This window comes from Merops nubicus, unplaced genomic scaffold, assembly GCF_000691845.1.
Source record: "Merops nubicus isolate BGI_N331 unplaced genomic scaffold, ASM69184v1 scaffold10826, whole genome shotgun sequence".
In the NCBI taxonomy this organism is placed as follows: domain Eukaryota; kingdom Metazoa; phylum Chordata; class Aves; order Coraciiformes; family Meropidae; genus Merops; species Merops nubicus.
This window is the reverse complement of record NW_008614374.1, coordinates 83076-105170: the sequence shown is the minus strand read 5'-3', so window position 1 is coordinate 105170 and position 22095 is coordinate 83076. Positions and strand designations below refer to the sequence as shown.

The window sequence follows — 22095 nt, the reverse complement described above, 5'->3', positions numbered from 1 at the left end:
GACTGGTCCCAGCACTGATCCCTGAGTTTGCTCAGCAAATCTCTTCATATCCTTTTCTGCCCACATTTCTAAAATGTATTCTCTTCCCATTTCTGACACTAAACCTGTCAGTTTACACCATATAGCACATTCATCTGCCCCAGACAAAATTATCCCTTTTCTTGGTTGTTGTTTCTGATGCTCTTCTGTGCTGCACAGCTCCATAAAGAAAATATTTGATCATATGCTAGCTGTCTACAACCTTCAATAGCTCTGAACATCTCCATGCAATTTTACCCTTCGTGCCTAGTATGTTCTCCCTCTTTCACAACACCTCTTTTGAAGTGTAAAGAGCAGTCAAGAATGGCATCTCTCTTCCACTGAAGTCAGGGACTTAACAATTCTCAATAATAGCACCTGACCAGTATACCCACCCGGAACAGGTCTCTTTCGAAAAAAACCCAATTATTTAAAATCAACTCCTAGTTTTCTTCCTGTCCACTTGCTTTCCTATCATTTTTATTTATTTTAAGTTTAGACTCTTCGACAAGTGATCACCTTTGTAGTGAAGGAGCTTGCTCTACTTGCAGGTGTCTGCTTGCTTGATGAGTTTTTAGCTTTTTGTCTCAACTCTTTTCACTCAGGGTTGTAAACTGGGGTTTCTAGGCACAGCTGAAACTAAATTACAGGTTCTGGATCTCTAAACTGTCATGCAAAGTTATAGCTGTAAATATTTAATATTCAGTATTAAAAATGAAGGACTTTCCTGCCTAAACAACCGTATGAAGAGCTTCAAAACTTCTACCTGGAGTTCAAAGGCACTGCTTTCTCTGCATGAAGGTAAAAGAAGAAAGGCTGGGTGGAAGTTTGAAGCATGATGACACCCCACAAAGTAAAAATAAAATCAGGAGATAAAACGGGCCTGACACTCACTGGAACAAGCTAAACACTGAATCAGCAATTATTTCTAAATCATTTATCCTGTTCCACATTGTGCAACCAGCCTGCAAGACTCACCGGGCAGGCAGCTCACGGATCTGATTGTGGCCAACGTCCAACACTTCCAGTTTCCTGCTGTCACACACCCACTCAGGCAGGCTTTCCAGGTGATTTCTATTAATAAAGAACACAAAGAAGCATATCTGAATGATAATTGGAGAGGTAAAGGCTATTAAGAACACAGCCTCAGTACCTGCAGGAAACGTATCTCCTGCACAACGTTTCCTATGAAATCGCATTACCTCTGGCTCTCTCAGGGCACCATCAGGGCAGTAAGGCCCTCAGTGAACAGTTCAGAAAGCTAACAGCTTTATTATCTCCCTAGATGTGCAGCCACCATGAAAATGGAAAAAGCTGCTTCCAAGTTATTGGGGAAGAAGTATTAAGAGATGAAGATGTCATGGCAAAGAAAATTTGTGAGATGTTCCTCAGAAGATATTCACACCCTATACAGCTGAAACACCTCTTTGATCCCCCATGTATTCAGTCCTGAAGCCCACTCTACCAATTCCCAGCTATCTCACAGAACAGAGCAAAATCTTTATGTACATCTTTAAGTAAAGCGTTTTGCTTTTCTTGCATTTGTCTTCACAGAAGCTTAACCCTTCTAAAAATTAAGTTCTCAGAGGTAAGTTGTTCCAAATACTGCACTGAAAACATGCAGCTAGGTACAGTGGTGCACCCATGTATCTTGCCTTAAAGACAAAAATTAGCAGCACAAAACACATGGAGGAGGTGGGGGGTGTGCATTCACATAGCCACTACCTTCTGTTAGCACACACAGATGCAAAACCTGGCATCAAATAATAACAGGCACTTGCAGACTTGAAGCTCAGGTATACAGCATGAACAAATTAATATTCAAGTTCATTCATGAACTTGGTATACTATAGTTTATTCATGCAATGCCCTTTACATTTAGGTGCACAATGCAAGTAACTCTTGGTTGATGAAACTTTGAGGTTGATGGCTATTCACCCAAGTTAACTCGCTAATTGTTACAATCACCCTCAACAGCTTAAGAGCACTTTAAGCAGACTTAATTAAGTGATAATCTTATCACTTCAACAGGCAGATGAGTAACTCCTTAAATAATACAGACATTGTGCATATGTATAAAGTGTTCTCCCGATTCAGTCCTTAAATTGTAAACCAAATGAAAACACCTCCTTTTCCATTTCTTTCCTTATCTCACCTCCCTCATTGGAGAGGAGATTTAAGAATGCATTCAAATGACAACTGCAGACATCCCTGCTGCAGCCAGGGCTGCTGAGAACAATGACCTGCAGGAGCTGCCAAACTGACAAGTAAACCATCAAACCATCATCTACACTGGGCTTGTGACGCTGACATATCCAGAAAGGAACTTACATACGTGTTTCATATTGGTGTATGTTGGAATCATTGTGCTATATTTCCATCCAACAAGAAATCTTCAGATCAGGGAAACTCTTCCCCTTTCACTATAAAGGCACATTTTGGGTTTACATTACAAGAAAAATAAAATTAAATCTATAAAAAGGAAACAGGGAAGAATTGGCCAGGAGAAAAAAGCCCATCCTCTAACTCTGAAATCAATCTTCTCACAACCTCAAGGTCCAATTCCTTTCTTCATTCCCACCCAGTAAAACACCAGTGAATGCCATTTTTCCATAAGCCTCATTGACATGTATTTTGCAGGCCCAAGAAAAAAAAAACCAACAAAACAACATATTCTTACCTAGAAATATCCATATAAGCCAGGCAATTAGGAACAGGATACACATCAAGGTGAACAAGTTCTAGGGGCAAAAAAAATATAAAAACAAAAGTGGTGATAAAAATTTGCACTTAAAAAAAAAAAAACAAACAAAAAAACCCAAAACAAAACAAAACAAAAAACACCAAACAAAAACACCTGGGGATCAGGACCTTTTTAGACTGAGTTTTGTTTTTTTATTATGACAGAGTACGTTTACTACTTTACATTGTACTTGCTAAGACAGAGACTGCATAACTGATCAGAGAGGTGAAACTGTAGTATTTTAAAAGTTTCATGGCAAATTCTCATTTTGTCCATTTTTGTCTTAGAGTTGTAACTTCATCTCCACCACGCTTTGCCCAGAATAGTCAATCACAAACCTGCTCTAGTTTTTTTTTTTTGTTTCCCCCACTGATCAGTAATGGTACAGGCACGGGAAGGGAGACTAGCCACTCTGCAACAAGCAGCTACTGAACAGATCTGAGTCTTCCAGGTCATGACAAGAACCAGAATATTTTTTTCAACACATTATATAATCCTTTGCATGTGGAGTTCCTAGTTGCAGGCAGCCTTTCAGACCTTTCACAGCATCTCAATTACTGCTAGCAAGGTTACATTTTGATTGCTTCAACAGTACTACATGGTCTAAGGCATTTAGATAGGTAATTCTTAGCATTAAGGTTGAAACAAAGCCAGCTGACATTTATTTAAGCCTACAGAAAATCCACTAAAGTGTGACAAGCATCATGGTTCCCTTGGAAGATGAGACTAAAACAAGGTGGTTGAGGGTGCAAATAGAGGATAGCCAGCAAGAACAGCAAGACCAAACAGGCATTTGATTACAAGATATTGGGATGACTTGGGTTCTCAGCTCACATTACACAGCACATGCTCAGATAATGTGAACTTTTCTCAGCTACAAAGATCCTGGCATGAATACTTAATGAAGGCAAAGGCTTGGATATCACTGAGATGACAGCCTTTTAAAGACAGTTCAGACTGTTCATCAAATTCACACAGCTCTTTGAGCTTGTATTTTGTTTATTCCATACCAAAGCACTCCAAAAATAAAAACGGTGGTGAAAACTGAGTATTTTAAGTAACAGCAGCTTCCAGAGATAGATAAAACAAATCCTATTCAGGAAACACAGAAGCTATTCAACTGAAAAAGGCTGCATTTTTATTATAGAATATAAATGAAGTTACTCATTACAGATTTTGGAGCTTTCTGGCCAGAGTAAGCAGCCACAAGTAGTAGCAAAAAGATACATTGTTTTAGCTTGTCTCACAAACAGACACTTATTTAAAATTTCTTAGCTCTGGGGAAAAGCAACAAACCCCTTATGTTAGTAAAGCAACCCATTAATAAACCAAATGTACTGACAGCTTCAAGACCCCTCCTTGCTGAGACAGGGAGGAATTTCAGCCCAAATTCTCTAATTTTCACTGTTTTGAAACCTCCCAATCAGTAGCCCAGTGTTACTGGAACACCACTTTCTGAAGCTGCAAACTGCCAGTAGCGTGACACAGCACATGTGAACCCCTTTATCCAAGGGTCACATCAAGAGCCTCCTGACTCCTCCTGATATGTGCACTGCACTCCACAAGCACCCCCCAAGACAACCAGGTATGAAGCCCTGCCAGATGACACCACCACAACTGCACTGAGGAAGCGCTTACCGTTGGAGGAAGCATACAGTGCTTTGAGGAAATAGCCACTGATTTTGAGGGTTACCAGCTGGTTCCGTTCACAGTGTAACACTTCAACATTGTTAAAAACTGTTGCATCCAGCTCCCCCAGTTTGTTGTCTCTGAGATCCAGTTGGGTCACATGATGCAGAAAATCTATGTCAGTGGCCTCCAACCTCCTAATTGAATTCAATCTGGCAGACAAAAGAGGAGATTAAATGTAGTTATATGGCAGACTCCTACTGACAAACCAATGCTCACTCTACAACCAGGTGCCCTGGATTAAACCAGCATGACTCCAAGTTCTGGTCAAGGTCAATTTTAAATATTTTCCCCCTTTGTTACAGTATTTTAAAAGCAGCATGGATCCACTTTGTTGTTTTATCCATCATGACAAGGGAATGATGACAGCAATCTCCTCTCTAAACTACTTTGAAAACTACTGATAAAAAGCTCTGCGACATAGTAAGTATTACTCTTATTGTGTCTATAAAAATAAAAGATGATCTGTTTCTTACTTGTGCATGACAGTCTGGAAAAGAACAAAACATCTACAGTTTCTGCTGGCCTATCATGAGCATCTGCCAGAAAAGCCTGGCAGATATGAGTAAACTGAAGGTACTGAAGTATCTTGCCTTTCTAAAAGATCAAATTGAAATTTATGAATTCTCATATATTCCCTCTTGCATCACCATGTTCCACAGCAAGCAAATTCAGAGACTTGAAAATGGTTGTTGAAAGAAAACAAAGCAAAAACCCAAGACAAGTGGGCCTGTCAGACAAAGAGAACAGGTTTTATCACATCTTCACTGCAGAATGTTGACTCTGCCAATACTCCACAACTTTCCCAGAAGTTAAAACTGAATGAGATTATCTGTAACCTAGCAATGTTTCAGACTGCAGAGCACCCCAAAGAGTTCAGTTAAAAATTCCCAGCTCTGATCAGAACACCAAAATCGGTATATTAACTTCTGCTGGCCCACTAAGCCTCCCTAGGGAGGATAAGGGCAAATAGCTACAGTTCTGTTGTTGCTCTTGCTTTTGAAAGAGTTGCCCTCTGTGTAACAGTTGCGTTTTCAGAGTAGCTGCATTTTCCAGTTAAAAGAAATTGGGTAATGTGTCCCCTCCAACACCCTAGCTTACTTTTCTGCTCTCAATTTACAAGCAGTGCTTCCTTCTGGTTTCACTGAAGCAAAGCACTTGCCTGTGCAGCAAGTACAGTTTCCCAATGCGTTTGACACGTGGCGTCCCAGGTAGTGTTTGAGAGAACCACACCACTCACTGCCCAGTGCAGAAAGGACACAGCAGACAGTGAGGGGGCTGGAACTGCACCATGCTGGAACTCCTGGCCAGCTCAGCCACAGCATCTCTACTCTAAAGCAAACGTAGTTGTGTGCAGGTTAAAAGCAAACAAACACACAGATGTATTTCAACCGTACCATAAATGCTTCAGAATTCATCAATCTATTTTAGCTGTTTTTTTAACTTATGCTGGCCCTTCCTTGACTGCAAGCTGACTTTGACAGCTCCACGGCAGTACGGTACACAAAGTTTTAGCTTGACTAGCTTAACTAAATGGTCCCAAAATTCACCATTATTTGGCTCTGAACTGAGCCTTGCCCAGCTGATTGTAGAAGATGGCTTCTTCAAATACCATAAGAAGCAAGAACTACCTCATACCAGAGCCATTTGTAATAAAGATGTGTTTAGACTCTGCTGAAAGCATTAATAAAATGTTACTCATGATGGACTAAGCTTTCTACCATACCAAGAAATATTAAAATATTTATTTTTGTCCTTCTACCTTCACTGCCCTTTTCTTCTTATGCATCTGTAACATTTTAGGCAGAAACCTTTTAGGTCAGGGACAATCATTTATATTAATAACATTAACACTGTAGCAACAAGAACTACAGGAATCACCAGTCTCCATGCTTTCTTTTGTTTGATCTTTTGGTGTAAACACTAATTTCCACAAAAACTCTTCCTATCTGTTGATCCCCCTGAACGCTACCTCCTCCTCATAGCAGAGTGCTAAGCCATGGCAAGTGCTCCTAGTCAGACAATACCACCAGAAACACGGTTCAAGGGACTAACAGATACATACCTGGGGGCTTTTCTGAGAGCCAATGAGAAACTGTTTCAACACCAATAATTTAGACCCATTTAGTCTTCCTCTTTTCCAAATACCTACCTTAGGTCCACATGCTTAATATGAGGCATCCTTTTTAACACCTGCAGGTTCAGGGTATCCATGCAGTTTCCTGACATACAGAGCTTATCCATGGCAGTCAGCTTCTCCAGCACCTCTGGAATGTCAGTGAATTCATTGAAGGAGAGACTGATGTAGCTGAGATGATGCATATGCTCCAATTCATCAGGAAGGGACTGGAGAAAGTTGCCATCCAGCAAAAATGTCTGCAAGCTGTTACAAGCAGAGGAGGGAAAGGAGGAGTGAAGAAAGTGAGTGACCTCTTAAATCACATTTCCCTCCTATGAACACACAAATCTGCTGCAGTTACAGTGACATAAAATATACAAAAGGGCAGAAGAAAGAAAAATGTTAAGAATAACACTAATATGTGCTACAGAAGACACCAACCAACTAATTTAAAGCCTTGGCAACTATGAAATGTAGGCTGAGAGTGGTATCGTATCTTCAAACACTTCTAGAACTGTGAATTGTGATGATGGCTAGAGCACATAAGCAAGGAGGTTTACGGATTTTCTTCACTGTGAAGGTGACCTTTGTGTCAAATGTTGGGGGCTGGAAGAACTTCAAGACACAAAGTGTGCTTCCCCTCCATCCACACTTCCAATACAGATCTATAAGCCAGTCTCCTCTGACAAAACCCTCTAAGTTTAAACTGTTTGTCATAGCAAGATTACATACAGAGTCATGAAACTGCTTGCTGCCTTTATTTTCAGGCTGTATACATTAAGTTTTAATAAAGTACTTGCTTGTGCATTTCGCCTACAACTGCTGGAACACTTCTGAGGGCATTGCAGGACACGTTGAGTTCCGTCAGGGTTGGGATACTGCAGACTGCCAGTGGGAAGTCTCCTAAATTATTATTGGAAAGGTTAAGGCTCTTCAACTTGGTGAATCTATAACAAGAGGAGGAAAAAAAAAAAAGGCAGAATTTAGCAAGACTTCTGTAGTGACAGAGGCAAATTCTTACACTTTCAGTTAAATATGATGTCAAAGCTCAAAGATTTCAAAATTTGTCCTTGACATTTATCAGGACTCTTAAAAGGCCTTTGTTTTATCACATCAGCCAATGAAGTAACTTGCATGTGGTTACTTTATAAAAGTTGACCAAGACTATTCAAACAAAAAACCCAAGAAGGGGACAATCCAATTAGCCATCCTGAATGTTCAGCAATGTCATTATGGTTGCCTAACAACCACTGGGAGGTAAGCCTGAAGGCAAGTAAAAGGATGAATGAAAAGATCTGTGTCAGATTCCAATAGATGGGAGGAAGTTTCTTGTCTGGCATGGTTTACACCAGGACATTTTATTTGGATTTCATTTTCCTTTCATTAAGGCTCAAGTCCTTTACTTCTGCAAGTAGGCTTTTATATAACACGACAATGGAAGCCAAACCACACCTATGAGCACTGATGTTCCACATGAAAGTAATCTCTGACAGTATGTGTCAGTGCATCCACAGCATCTGCATCAGCCCAGCACATTCAGGCCAACAAGGCAGATATCCTGGCAGGAGTCTGTTATATACAACCCAACCAGGATGAGGAGGGAATGGAAGTGTTCTACAAGCAGCTAGCAGAATTCTCAAAATCACAAGCACTTGCTCCCATGAGGGACTTCAACCTACCAGACGAGTCCGATTCTTACCTCAAAGCACTTTGTCCTTCCCTGAGCAGAAAACATGGACAGAAAATGCATCAAGTATTAAAAGGTTGAAGAGTTTTAACACCAGAAGGCCCTTAAAAATTCTTAACAGCTACTGCAATCAACTGGCACACACATCTAGTATTACCTAAAATCAAACTTACATCAGACTAAAACTCAATATGAAAATCATATCGTATTTCAGTGGGGGGTTGCAAGTGAAGTATGGAGTTTTACAAAATAAAAAGGAAGACAGGGTAAGCTAGCTGATGTTAATGAGGGCTGATAGCCAGAATGAAAATGGACATTTTAAATATTAGGTCTTCATATTCCTCTGTTTTGAAAGGTCTTAAAAATCTTGAACCTAGAACTGAAATGCACAATCCTGCATTTATCTTCAAGATAACTGTAGACTTAGGCCACAGATATTGACCTATAAGCCTTGAAATTTGGGATAATTCTGTAGTGCAATAACTGTTCCACATCTTCCTCAAAGTCAGCTGCAAATACAAACATAAGTGGTCTAAAGTAGTGGACTTTGGGACCTTTAAAAATTACTAAGTGCAAAACCAGTAGTGAAGACAGGAAAGTAACTAAGCTGCTGGAGAAATATTAAAACACAACCATTCCAATTTACAAATTAACTGTGAAAAAAGAACTCTTATTTAATAATGAACAGCAAGGCTGCAGCCTTTACCTTTGCTGCTCTGGAGTCTCAGAATAACAATCTCAGGGCTTCCATGCACTAAAGTGAAAACTACAGCCTACTAGAAGACCCCAAATGCAGTCTTGAGATAAAATTACAGAAGATCAAGCTAATACAGAGAGGAAAGAGGACTGGGGCAGGGGAGGGGGGGTGGCTGTGAAGGAAGCTAAGAAAGAAATTAACTCCAATGCCATGTTCAGCTTCAAGGTTTTCTGCACGTTAGCATGTGTAATTGCTCTAGGTCAAAGAGAGGAAAAAAAAAAAACAAACCACACTCCTCCCCCTCCCCTGCAAATGCATCTGGGTTACATCTCTACTATCCTAATGTGTGTTAAGAGTCTTTTGTGAGTAATCCAATTACTAAGGACATAAACCAAACTGGTTAACAGGTCTATATAGTAGGTAAGGGAAAATGAGTAGCACATCCAGTATTGGATGTACTCACACAGAAGCTGAAAATACACATGTAAGTGTATATCAAATAATCCACAAAAATCCACAATCACCCATTGTTAAATTGGATTTAAAGAAAAGCTTGAAGACATACTTTGTAAGCTTAGTCAGGAGATTAATTTAAGACAACTGACAGGAAAAGAGAAATTCTCTTCTTCCTTTGTAAATATGTTCATTTATAAAACGTTCAAGTCGCATTGCTTCTCATGGAGCACTGTCAAATATGGAACATTACTAACCCAAACTAGTAAGTATTTGCTCAAAGTTGAGATCTCAAGTCTACTTCTCTGGCCACTCACTTCCCACTAACCATATTGCTAATGGGCCGGTGCACTTCCATTATGGAGTGCTGCTGTGCTGCAAGTTTAAAATACAGAATTGTTTACAGTGTCCTTGATACCTAAGTAGATTCACAGTCAGTAGCATCAGCATCACTTGTAGTATTAATATGAACAAGGTAGAGGAGAAGTATTTTACAGACACAAGTTTTCTGTTGCTGTTGAGTTTGCAGTGTCTGGCTTTAAACAGATTTAAAGCAGCATCTTGGCTGCTTTCTCACACCCAAATCTTTACTCCCACGAGAAGCAGGGCCACACACCCCTGCAGCATTGCTAGAAAGAAGGAAAGTCCACATATCAAGTACACATATATGCCCTCCTTCCTCTTATTCCTCCTGCTCTGGTTCTAGAATTTGTTATCTGTTAAAAGAAAGTTAACTAGCATCTCTCAACCTGCTATGTTCAGTTAGCTGGCAAAGCTTTCTGTTGTAACAATCAATATAAAAATGCTCACTTCTTTGACAAAAAACAGTCCCATTTCAAGCTGGACCAGATTGTTGACATGTCAACTCTTGGGTTTAAACATGAAATATGACCGAATACTAATTGCTGTAATTGAGACAAAATATGCCCACTTACATAATGTTGAAGCTGGCACTTCAGGAGGGGTTTTAGTTTGACATAGGCAAAGTGAGGAGAGGGACTAACAAGAGAAGTTTGTATCATGGCAAAGCAATGAACTGACATGCTAATTTCAAATTCAGATCTACCCAACATGCACAGCAGAGGAATTTCCTTTACACAGTGCAGCACTTTTGTTCCACTATGTTTGGCAGGGAAGGAACAGTATATTCAAACTGGCCATACCCTGTCATTGAAATGCAGTCCTAAGACTCACCTGACAAAACCAGTCTTGCTCTACTCTTACCAAAAGCAATTAAAAAGCAGTGTTTTACTACACCCAAAAGAGAAGACATAGCTTAATAAAGGATTCAGCTTGAGGAAAACAGTCCCTTTCTCAACACTGTCTCATGACTATGCAGTGGCTGCAGCTGAACATTGCTTCAAGCAGCAGCACAACCATCCTGCTGCTTCAGCTCCAGCTCCAAGCAGATGGATGGCACTTGCCTAGCAGTGTTGTGGCAAGCACTGGAACTCAACTGCAACTTGCCATCTTTGTGAACACCTACTACTGTGGCCACTAACTTCATAATGCAGAGAATTTCCATATGAACTGCAGATATCAATTTCCTCCTCAGAAATAAATAATTCATTTTACTGACTTTTTATAGTTGTGTCAGATTCCCCACCCACAGCCTTATTGCCTAGGGGAGTAGCTAGCCCCTAACACCACAAATACTGTCACAGTATTTCTTTTCCCAGAAGGGTGTCATTGTAAAAGCCTTAAATTAGTTAGACAATTAAAATTAACTATTCCAGCCCTCTTGCCCTGCCAAGTTTGATGAGACTGCTGAAAAGAGGTAAGACTGTTTCTACAACAGCTAGCAAGATTCACTTGGATGCTGCAGTGAAGGCTTTGCCTGACTAAGGACAACCGCAGCCCTCCTCACCTTGGGCACAGGAGTTTAACAGATAATACAGAGAGGAGGAACAAGGAGCTCTACTGGCCTTTTCTACTCAGTTTGTCTGGACAAGGCTTCTGTCCATCTAGAAATGAAAACCAGATGGAATGAAGCCATCTCAGGAAAGAGGGTTACTTAGTTTGAGGGCAAAGACTGATTCTGGTTAAGTCAGAAGAAACCTGAATGAATTAACCCACTAATTATCAATTTCTCCATTAGCTGAATGAATAAATGAAAATATAGTTTTATCTCAATTTTTATATCCATTATTTCTTAAACCCCATGGGAGAAAAAGACAGAGACAGACAGGAAGACAAACAGAAAGATATGGGGGGGGAAAAAGCAGACTGATAGCTGCCATTTTGTCATCTTCACCACCCTTTATGCCAACACACCAGGAACCCTGATATTTCTCCCCTCTACCCGCATTTAAAATTACAAAACGCACAATAATTCCAGCACAGACTTGAATCTCTATGCCAAAATTAATTGGCAGACTGTAGTAAAAAAGGAAGAAAACAGACTGCACTGCACAAAGAGGAATAACCTTAAATCTATGCAGTTATTTTTCAAAATATAAAAATAATCACAGATGTTAAGTCAAATTCAGACTACCTCCAAACTTAAGACAATAATAAAGCTTTTATTCTATTACATAGTTGGTAAGAAGATCATAAAGACAAGAAAAACAATATGTATGTTCTGTTAGTGGAAATAATCTGAACCTACATTACTGTACTTCACAATTCTCAATTTCTGCACATACCAAGTGCACACTGCTTCATTAGAAGGGAGGGAAAGACTATGCTGAGCGAAAAGTGAAATTCCTAGGCAAAAAAGTGAAAATACATTCTCCCTCACTATATTGAAAATGTTTACTTGAAACACAAAAGCATTAGCTACCACTGAATACCACTTCTGCATTCAGTTTCCAAACTGAAACATAGCTCAATACATGAAAAGAAAACCCTTAATTTGGAAGCTATATCAGAAAGCAATAGGCAAGTAAAGCAGAGCAGGCTGATACATAACTGGACTCCATAAATAAGTATACTACTTTTTTAAGCATTATTTGGAATAGATACTGCTGTAATAGTGCCACTAAACTGAAACCAATTAATAACTACAATTTCTACCTTTAGACTATAGTATTTTTAAAAACACTATTTTATAGCATACTGCAATCTATTTTTTTCCTATCACTATTAAGATTGTAACAGATTTAAAATTAAGATTTTAACAATCAAGAAAACCCAATGTGTTTCAGGCTTTATACCAATTTTGCAATCTTCCCCACTTAGTCACGACTTGTAGTAACTTGATTTTGAAATGTGTTTTTCCTTAATCAAATGTCACTGTTTTTTGCCAAGTATTCGTGTTAGAGTGCTTTCTTGAGTCCAGAGAGGCACACAGGACCCATGTAGAATACAACTAGCCATGAAGACTTGGGAAGGTACACTAACAAAACCAAACTCTTCCTTTAAATGTCTCTATAACCTGAATAAAACAAAGCTGTGAAGTTACATGAACACATTCCAACTGTCTTCTTTAGTACTATAATTAGTAAAAAAATTCCAAGACTACAGAATAGAGAAAAATAAACATAGCACCAGAACACAGGAAACACTGGATGGAGTTTGTTACTAGTATACCTCTAGTTGTCAGTATCATGCCAACTTCTCCTGCTTGCCCTACTGCTTGGATGACTATGCTTCAGCCTTTGGCTTCAAGTGCAAGAGGAGAAACGAGCAGACGTGCAAGGTTCCCTGGCTCTGAGACCACTGGAGCGTGAGAGCTCCCAGCACCTTCCCACACCATGGGGCACGCAAATGCATTTCGTTCCTTGTGGTAGCACACTCCCCACTTTAGCTGCATTCATCCAAGTAACTTCAATATACGTGTGCATCTAAAAGCACAATCCTTTCCAGAAAAGCATCCTAAAAAAAAAAAAAAGGCAAACACCCAAAAAAAACCCCAACCCCCCAAAAAAAAATTCACACAAAAAAGGAGAAAGAACAAATCTTGCCCAGTGCATCTACTGGCAGTGCCCTGTTTGCCCTGGCTAAGGGGAAGATGTATATTTGGCATGTTATTAGTCCCTCTGACTTTTCTTCACTAACCTCAGTTTCCTACACTAGAAGCAATAATCTCAAGGAGCACTTCAATGCACTTTGAGACCAACCAAGTAGCAGGCTGGAGACTTTCTTCCCTGCTCCTTAATATCTGGGGACAAACTAGGATCAAACTACATCTCATACTGTCTTCTAAGAAGCTTGTCTTCTGGGTTCATACTAGTTGCCTCATTAATGCTGTCTGGAAACCTAAGTGTTCTATGAGTAATGATTGCATTTTCATTTGTCTACTCACTGTGCAATGCTTTTGTATGGAGGGTTTAGCTTAAGGAACCCCAAATTCTTGGCTTTCCTATAAAACCAGCTGTCTTACCTTTCGAAGTAGAAAAGCACTTTCAGAAGCACTTGCATCAGTATCTCAGAGTCCTCTAAGCCTTCTCACACCCTATAGATGCAACTTCGAGTTACTGAAGTAACTACTAGCCAAGAAGAGTTTTAGCTGAGATGCCAGAGAAGACATTTCTTAAGAGGATTTTGGAGGAAAAATCACGCCAAGTGATCTTATATATAATCACTGTTAATAATTAACTACCTGACACTAACAACTTGTCCTTCAGATAAAATGGGAAAACATCCTTTTGTTTACCGTTAAAACAAACTTTGTGGCTCATTACATCCCCCATTTCTTTCCCCTTTCTTTTACTTTTTCTTTTTTAATCTGCAACAGGCTTATATTAAAAATCTACACCCTGACAACTTACTTTTCAATATTAGCAAGCAAATGGTATCCTCGATGCCAATGTTTTTTTTCCAACAGTGCTGCCTGAAACTATTACGTATGAAGATAAAGCATGCTTAATCCAGCCAAGCAGAACTACAGTAAATAAAGACTGGTTTATTCATTTGCTTCAAACCTAGAGCAACAGTACTCTGCAAAACTAGTAAGCCTGAACATGCCTTTCAGAACAAGAGCTGTTAAATAAGGGGAAAGTAAGGTTCTGGAACACACTGTACATATAAATCTCAACTTTATGTTAAAAAAAAAATAAATCCACTGACCATCATTATAAGAGTGTAAAGAAAATTTGTGACCACTTAAGACAACAGAATGTCTTCAATTAGTCCATTTGCAGTCCACAGGAGCTAAGCACCAAGGGCTTTAAGGCAAACAGATTCAATAGGAATATTATCACATCAGCCACTTCTAATACTAAGGCAGCTGGGCAACCTTTCACCTGAGGAACCTCCTCTCTCCCCCCAACAGAAAAACATTCTTTACTATGATTTGTTAAAAAAAACTACCAACATCTGCTATGTTTTTCTTTTTAAATACAGATTAATTTTCAGAGTGCCTACTTTTATACATAGTATGAAATATTCTCTGGCAAGTGGGGAAAAAAAAAATACGTGTAGCTGTATATATCTTTCAATATTCAAACAGCTCATTTGCAGAAGTTCACAGCTTAAAAGTATCTACAGCAACAGAACTTAAAAATTGAGTGGACAGTAAAGCAAGTGAAAGTGTAGCCACTGGGGAAAGAAGTACATCTACACCTCTGTAAACCTTCACACGCTACCAGCGGCTTAGTTCCCAAGGTGGAGATTTTCACTTATGCCATGTACCGAGCAGGACTAAACAGTTTATTCAGAAATGCAATAGATCACATTATTTTAACAACTAAAAAAAGTTACTGCATAAGTAAGCATTAATTTTTTTTCCCCTGTCCATCCCTGACTGTACCTGCCAAGTCAGTGAGTATGGCAGCATCTTATTACTATGATCCAGCCACTTGTAAGTTTGTCTACAGAGCGGGTAGCTGGAAAGTTGGTATTTCCTTCTGTCTTTGACAATAGAAAGACATCTTCGTCTTGTCTTGAAATCTAGCGTTCATGAGCATTTGTTAAATTATCACCTAAAATGATTTATTAAAAGAAACAGCTAGCACCAAGAGCTGCTTACAGGAAGACAAATTTTCCTAGACTGCCTTGCTAATGGGATTTTAATCAAAAATTGCACCAGAAAGGACAGGTATATAAATGCCAAGGCATTTTGTTCACAACATTCAAGCACATGATTATTTTGGAACCTTAAATACTTTTCAGTTTGATTCACGGGTGTTGTGCCCTCTGTGCAGGTGAAGTTTAGCAACTGAGAATCTGGTATAAAAGCCAACAATTAAATGAGAACAGCAAATATTTTGTACCTGCCTTGCACTGGTTTGAAAGAACACAGGCAAATGAAAAAAAAGACTTTTGATTTATGGAGTCAAGTTTTACCTCATGTAACCCACAACAGACTTCATAATAGTTTTATGTTATTTAGAAAAAAATAAAAAAAAAAAGTCAGACAAAACTTGTGTTCCCAGGAATGACTGAGATTCCCTTACTTAGCACATGCTTTCATACTGAGATTCACTAATAATTTTTTTAAAAAATAGATGGCTCCCTTCTTGTGAGATATTTGTGTATTTACTCACTACAGAAAAGCAGACTCACAGTAGCAGTCAAACTGGCTCAAAGGATTTTGGTGGCACAAGTAAAACTACCCCCCTAAGGAGGAAAAGCCAACACTGTGTTTCTTAGGGCAGAAAGGGGCACAGCTTGAGACAGCACTCCAGGGGAAGGCTCACGCATTTGCAACAGATAAACTGTCCTAAGCCTCAGCTGGAGCTACCACCTCACCCAGCCCTTTCCACTGGCACAGCAATAGGAACAGCAGCAGAAGCTTCCAGCTTCTCACTGCCTGGGCACAGCCACCTGTGCTAGATGCAGGTAAGGCTGGCGGGCATCAGCAGTGGCAAAGGGAAGGAGTTCACGAGGCACTGGGCTTTGGAAACAGTGCTGTCCAATCTTCCTAATCATTTGGGTTTTTTTTTCTCCCTCCAAAATTTCACAGACATCCCCTGTGCCTTCGTGACAAGGTCAAAGCAATGGAGACAGAGCAGACTATTAGTCACTGATAGAATAGGTCCAGCCCTCAGAAAAATGAGACACTTAATCAGTTTTGCACCACCTCAGCTATATACTACTTCTCCACATTTTCCTGATGCATAATCTCAGAAAACGGAAGAGTTATTTGGTGACCTGAACTCTTCCACTTTTGCACATTCAGGCTTGCATTAGCAAGAAAAAATTTAACAATTTGTTAACTTTCAGCTAAATTCTTCAGCTGTTCCTACAATTGCAGCACCAAGAGAACATTAGACAATGAATGATGCACATCACACTATTTACGAATGTTTTCTAATCCCAAACAGAATTAGCTGTATGTACATGGACAAAATACAATCAAGTATCTCCTGTACAATTCCTGATATTTAAAAAGGAAAAAATGATAAAAACTCATAAAATAAAGGCATTCTTTATTCGCCTATGTCATCACCTAACTCATGCTAAAATTCCACTTGCTAGCTGAAGAGCTATATTGACATTCACAGAACATTTAATCCAGTATTCCTGTCAAGACTGTGTTCATAAGATCTTGGAATCACTGCCTGTTTTGTTTGTGAAGCAGACCTGCCGAATTCATTCAGCTTCTGTTAGGCTAAATTTTTTGGCTTTTCAGAACAAATTCGGAATTATATAAAAATATAACATCCTGCATAATCCAACTTGTATTTTTTGTTCTTTTTCAAATAAGAAGGGATTTAGAAATGTGGTTTAAAATGTTTTGCTTGACCACAATCCTGAGGTAGTTCGCAATTTAGTTACCACTGAAATTAAAATGAGGTTTATATTCTACACAGAAACAAGCATCTTTCTGAACACAGAAAGCCTGCTGATTTCACAGGGCACATATATTAAATCGTTCAGATCACTGATTGTGCTGCTGTCTACCCATTCATCACACTCATGTGAGCTGCAGTGGCAAGAACAACAGGAGCGTCACAGTTACTAAAAAAGAAATATTAGGGTTAAGCCAAGTAGGAATAGGACAGGAATCAAGGTGAATTTATTACATCAGGGCTTTCTTTGCTCAGGAAGGTAACAAAACTTCTAGAGTCACAGGCAGTACTGTTCCCACCTAGAACACATGCCATTGATGGGCAGCTCACCAACTCACATTCACCCTTGTGAGTCAAAGACTGAAGAATGACGGTCTGACCTCAGTAGGCAGATAAAAACGGCACATTCTGAAAACTGCATTTGGGATTGAAAATAGCCTTCTATTTACAAGAAAAACATTAAGTTTCTTATGAAAGCTAGTCTACCACACAGAATTAAGTAATTTCTGAAGCATTACAGCCAGGTCAACTGTCCACAAGAGGAGGTAGTTATTTTTTAGGGAAGTTCCTGCAGACTAGTGATCACTTGGGCAGAGGAAGATCAGTAGATCAATAACACTTTACCTTTGTAATTCATTAAGTGCTCTACTTGTGGATGGGCTAGGGTTTAGCCTGAGGAAGTTCTGCTTTAAATTGAGATGAGTGAGGTCTTGGCTATAAAACAGGTTGGCAGGCAGGTGCTCCAGGCTGCAGCATGAAAGATCCACAGAGCTTATGCGTTGTGATGCAACCTGGAAATCAAGAGGTACACCAGTATGTTAATACTGTAATAAAACATTTCCTTCAACCTCTACCAGCACAAGATAAACTACTTATAAGCACAGGAGAAGTCAGTGTCAGCATATACGGCTACTCTAATATGCTTTACATCATTGCTGCAAATTATGCCATGATTTTATGCTTTGTCTCAGTGCTAAAACCAAGTCCACAGATGGATAGTAGTGGGAAAAGTGTGAAAGTATGTCCAACTATTAAGTGAAATGGATTCATTTTCACCAGTGAATTTATGTGATACTCTATGACCAGAAAAAAGGTAAGAGATTTGACAAACTTTAGTTCAGCCCTTTAGTTAGCAATTGACAGCAGCAAAAACATAGTGCAGAAGTCTTCTGTATTGCTGCATGGCTGGTCAGTATACCCAAATGAGTGGAGGTGAGTGGCTAATGGTCATCACTCAGTCTCAGTTTCAAGGGTCAAAAGGAAAGTATTAAAGGGCAGAAGAAAAAGTTATCCTCTTTATATCTTACTGGAGGAAAAAAAAAAAAAAAAAATCACAGCAGCAGCAAAGCACTGACCACTCATCTCTTCTCAATGAATAAAACTGCCTAGAAGTGATAAAAACATGACAAACACACAACTGAGATTTGGGGTTTAACACTGTTTTCTAGAAAGGAGAAGGTAAAACATAGTCTACAGAGACTATAGAAATCATACCACCTAGTGTTGCATATAGCTAGTGTAATTCCACAGAGGCCTACATGCAACAAGTCGAGCAACAGCAACAAATTCAAACAATGGCAACTCTGTCCCTTACCAAAGCCCTACAATACAGCTGGGTAAACACCATCTTGCTCTTTTACTTATTGGTCTTTATGTCAAAAAAAGCCCAAACCCACACAACAACATCGCAATGCAGAATTGTTATATTTTCTGTCCAATACTATTAAAAATCTTTCATGAAGTAGAATCGTGGTGGCGCATGACAAAACACCACAATGCAGTAGTACAAGCCAGTATGGATGATGGACAAGGAGCAGAGGCCAAATGCTAGCAGGGTGAGTCGTTTCTGGAGCAAACATGGCTTAGATCAAAGGAGGAGAAGCAAACAATCTCTGGGACTGCACAAACTGCACAGCTATATGTTCTGCCAGCTGCTTACTGCAAGAGAAGCAATCATTTAATTGTGTCTTTGGCACTTCTACTGGTCTCACATGCTAGGATTCTGAATCTACAAACATCATGTCTAAGGGAAAAAAGAGAAAAAAACCAACTCTGCATAAAAAATGCCTAGTGACAGCCTATTGGAGCTTCTGAACTCTGAAGGAGGAGACATCATTCAACGTTCTGGGCAGAGACACAGCCCTTGCCACAAAGTACCCCGAACCTAGAAATATCAGCTTTTGCAGGCCTTTAAGCTTGCCGCTGAAATGAAGTCCAAGGAGAGGCTTTTTTCTTGCCTTTTTTTGGCCTCAGGATAAGTGGTCTCTCTCATAAACACACAGCCATAAGCTTTGAGAGGAACAGACGGTGCAGTGTTTTTCTCTAACACAACTGTTAATAATCCAGCCCTCCCACAGCCATTAAAACGCTCAAATTTTTGTTACTTGATTAGTTCAGTCCTTTTGTTACTGCAGCTACTATTTTTCTTCCCCTTGTAGTATTAGACAAAAATTACTCATAGGCTATTCTGAGTAGTCCTTTCTGAAAGCAAGATATTTAGTCTGCTCATGGTGCCAGAATCAGCCCAGTACAGTTCTCATCACATGGAAAATGCAAGAGATGAAAAAGTGCTGACACCTCTCAAATTAAAAAGGAGAATGTATCATTTCAGGTGTAATACTACCATACACTGTTGCTCCAACTACTTGTTTGGAATGTGATATGAACAGTAAAAGCAATCCAGCAGTGCTTAGTGAGACACATTGCTTAAAAAAGAAAAAAAAAAAAATCTGAAGTACCAGAACTCATAACTCTGAGTGTGAACCATGATAAAACAGCCAAATGGATGCAAATTCTACTCTCACTTCAAAGAAGGATGCAAATCCTTTCTTAAATTCAAGCCCTGTGGGGGGAAAAAAAAATCTACTTAAAAGTAATTTTGTTTTTACAAGTTGTATGTTCTGGTTATTTTTTGTTTGCTTGTTTTTCTTTTAAAGGAATCACTTTATTATACAAAAAAAAAAAAATATTATATTTTTATCCAATTGACATATATAAAATTATGTCTCTACCAGAGGGATAACTGTAAAAGTCAAAACCACACTTTAAAACGTGTTAGTTCTGGAATCAACTGTGATTTTACTGAAGCCTTTTTTTGTTAGCCAAACAGCACCCTAAGAATTAACTTCTGAACTGTTACAAGGAGTACTCATATAAACAAGCACAGCTTTCTCACGGGCAGGGATAAAGACTTTTTTCATTGCTCAATACTTTTCTGTAACAAACTCCTAGCAAGCAGAGAAACAAGATTAAAAACAAAGTATGACCAAATAGAAAACACCTTAACAGTGTTCTCCTCAGTTCACTAGAAACTTTCAACAATTATTTTGAAGTTGAGTATTGAAATTCTGAAATTGTATTGTTCCTAAGTACTGTGCATGTGTGTGTTTGCTATTCTTTATTAAAAGCAATGCATCTTTCTAAAAGATGACCATTTTTAATAATGCACTGGGTTTCCTTGACTCATCGTGTGGAATTTACTGCAAAGAAGCTGATAAAGGGCAAGAAAATTCTGACTAGAATGTCCCTAACAGTCAAGGAATAAAAAGCATCCAGAAGAAGGGACATTATCTGCAGAAAGTTTTTTTCTTCCACTGGAAGAAAAAACCACAACATTAAGACATTCTGCTGTAAATAAATACCCCAACAAGTTATCTGGGCTGGGTTCAACAGACCTGTGCTCCAACAGCAATAGTGATGAGAGTCTGTGGTGGCAATTCTCGAGGGGAAGGCTTTCTAAATACATGTTGAACCTGCATCCAACACTCATTATGGCTTGTTTGGTGTTTGCTCTTGAAAAATTTAGAAGCATACCTGTTTTATATTCTTTACATACATACATAAAAATCAAGCAGTACAGTTCATGACTCCCTTGGCAGAAGAAGCCATTGCCTAGACCAACCCCTCTGGAACGTCTTCTCATCACATCCTAAACTGCACACATCCTAAACACTTGTTTTCACAAGAAACCCCTGACACATTTCCATTACTAACAACCTGGGGAAATGACTGAGGCAACGACCTTCTTGGAAGATGGCATATGACACTCAGTTATGTAGGTAAGCTTAAGCTGTAGAGTCAATGTCTGCCTTTGCCAGAGAAGCAAGATACAACATTTTGACAGCAGGGCAGCTGAAACACATAGCAAAATCTTGTACTTTTTGAAGTCTGCTTTCCAGTTGGGATAATCATCACAAATACAAAGAAACAATGTGAAAAGTACAGCTTCCTCCATCCCCTGGATGTGATTTTTAAACACTTTATGGTCAATCATTGTATTGCCATGTCTCCCATTCTACTACTAGAGGAGTAGTAATGGGATATAGACAAATTAAACTTTACATATCAAACCTCAAAGTCCAATAAAAGAGTTTTTTTTTCCCAGTTCCTGTTGCAATCTCAGTCACACAGCCCTGGCATACATTCTTTTAAAGTTCTTTTTCTTTGGTTCCCATGCAAAGGCATAATGAAGTGCAGTTTCAAAGAAGTGGTATATAACTACAGAATGTGTGATACATACAGCCCTGGATCTACCCACTGAAAACATCAAAAAGCTGTCATTGTGGTTTTAATTTTCCCCCAGCCTCAATAAAACACAGGTTTATTCTGTGAATACCACCACAAATAATACTGCCAGGGAGCTCTCTCCCTCCTTCAGGCAGTATGCCTTCTGCTGCTTCCCACCTAAGAGTGGCACACGTGGCAAAGAACCAAGGGTTTCCCAAATACAAAAATCACTCTTAAATATGCATTCCTTGTGCCACAATAGTATTTATAGGTATAAGAAATGATTCACAAAAGCCAGCAGTACCTAAAATAAAAAAAGGTTTCACCAAGTTGTTTCAAATTTAATTTTTTTCTTTATTATTTTTTAAAAAGGAAACAGTATTTTAAGACTGGTGAAAGTACGGTATGAGTTCACTGTGAATCTTTAGCAGCTGGCAACAAAAATACAGAAAAATACTTGTATTAGCCAATATTCCCTTCTCCTCTTGCTACAGAGGGCTAAAAACC

The 22095-nt window shown here is 39.1% G+C and overlaps 1 protein-coding gene across 1 annotated transcript in view; it reads right to left on the bottom strand.

Annotated features, from left to right (window-relative positions):
- Positions 1-996: 996 nt before the first annotated feature.
- Positions 997-22095, bottom strand: part of LOC103774782 (PH domain leucine-rich repeat-containing protein phosphatase 1-like) — a gene marked incomplete at its 3' end in the record, with an annotated part of 34923 nt that continues 13824 nt past the window's right edge. Inside the window, exons 4-9 of the mRNA XM_008942207.1 lie at positions 17707-17873; positions 7370-7516; positions 6603-6833; positions 4400-4602; positions 2699-2759; positions 997-1092 (exon numbers count right to left, since the gene is read on the bottom strand). Coding sequence (XP_008940455.1) covers positions 997-1092; positions 2699-2759; positions 4400-4602; positions 6603-6833; positions 7370-7516; positions 17707-17873 — 905 coding nt within the window. The remainder of the gene's footprint in view (positions 1093-2698; positions 2760-4399; positions 4603-6602; positions 6834-7369; positions 7517-17706; positions 17874-22095) is intronic.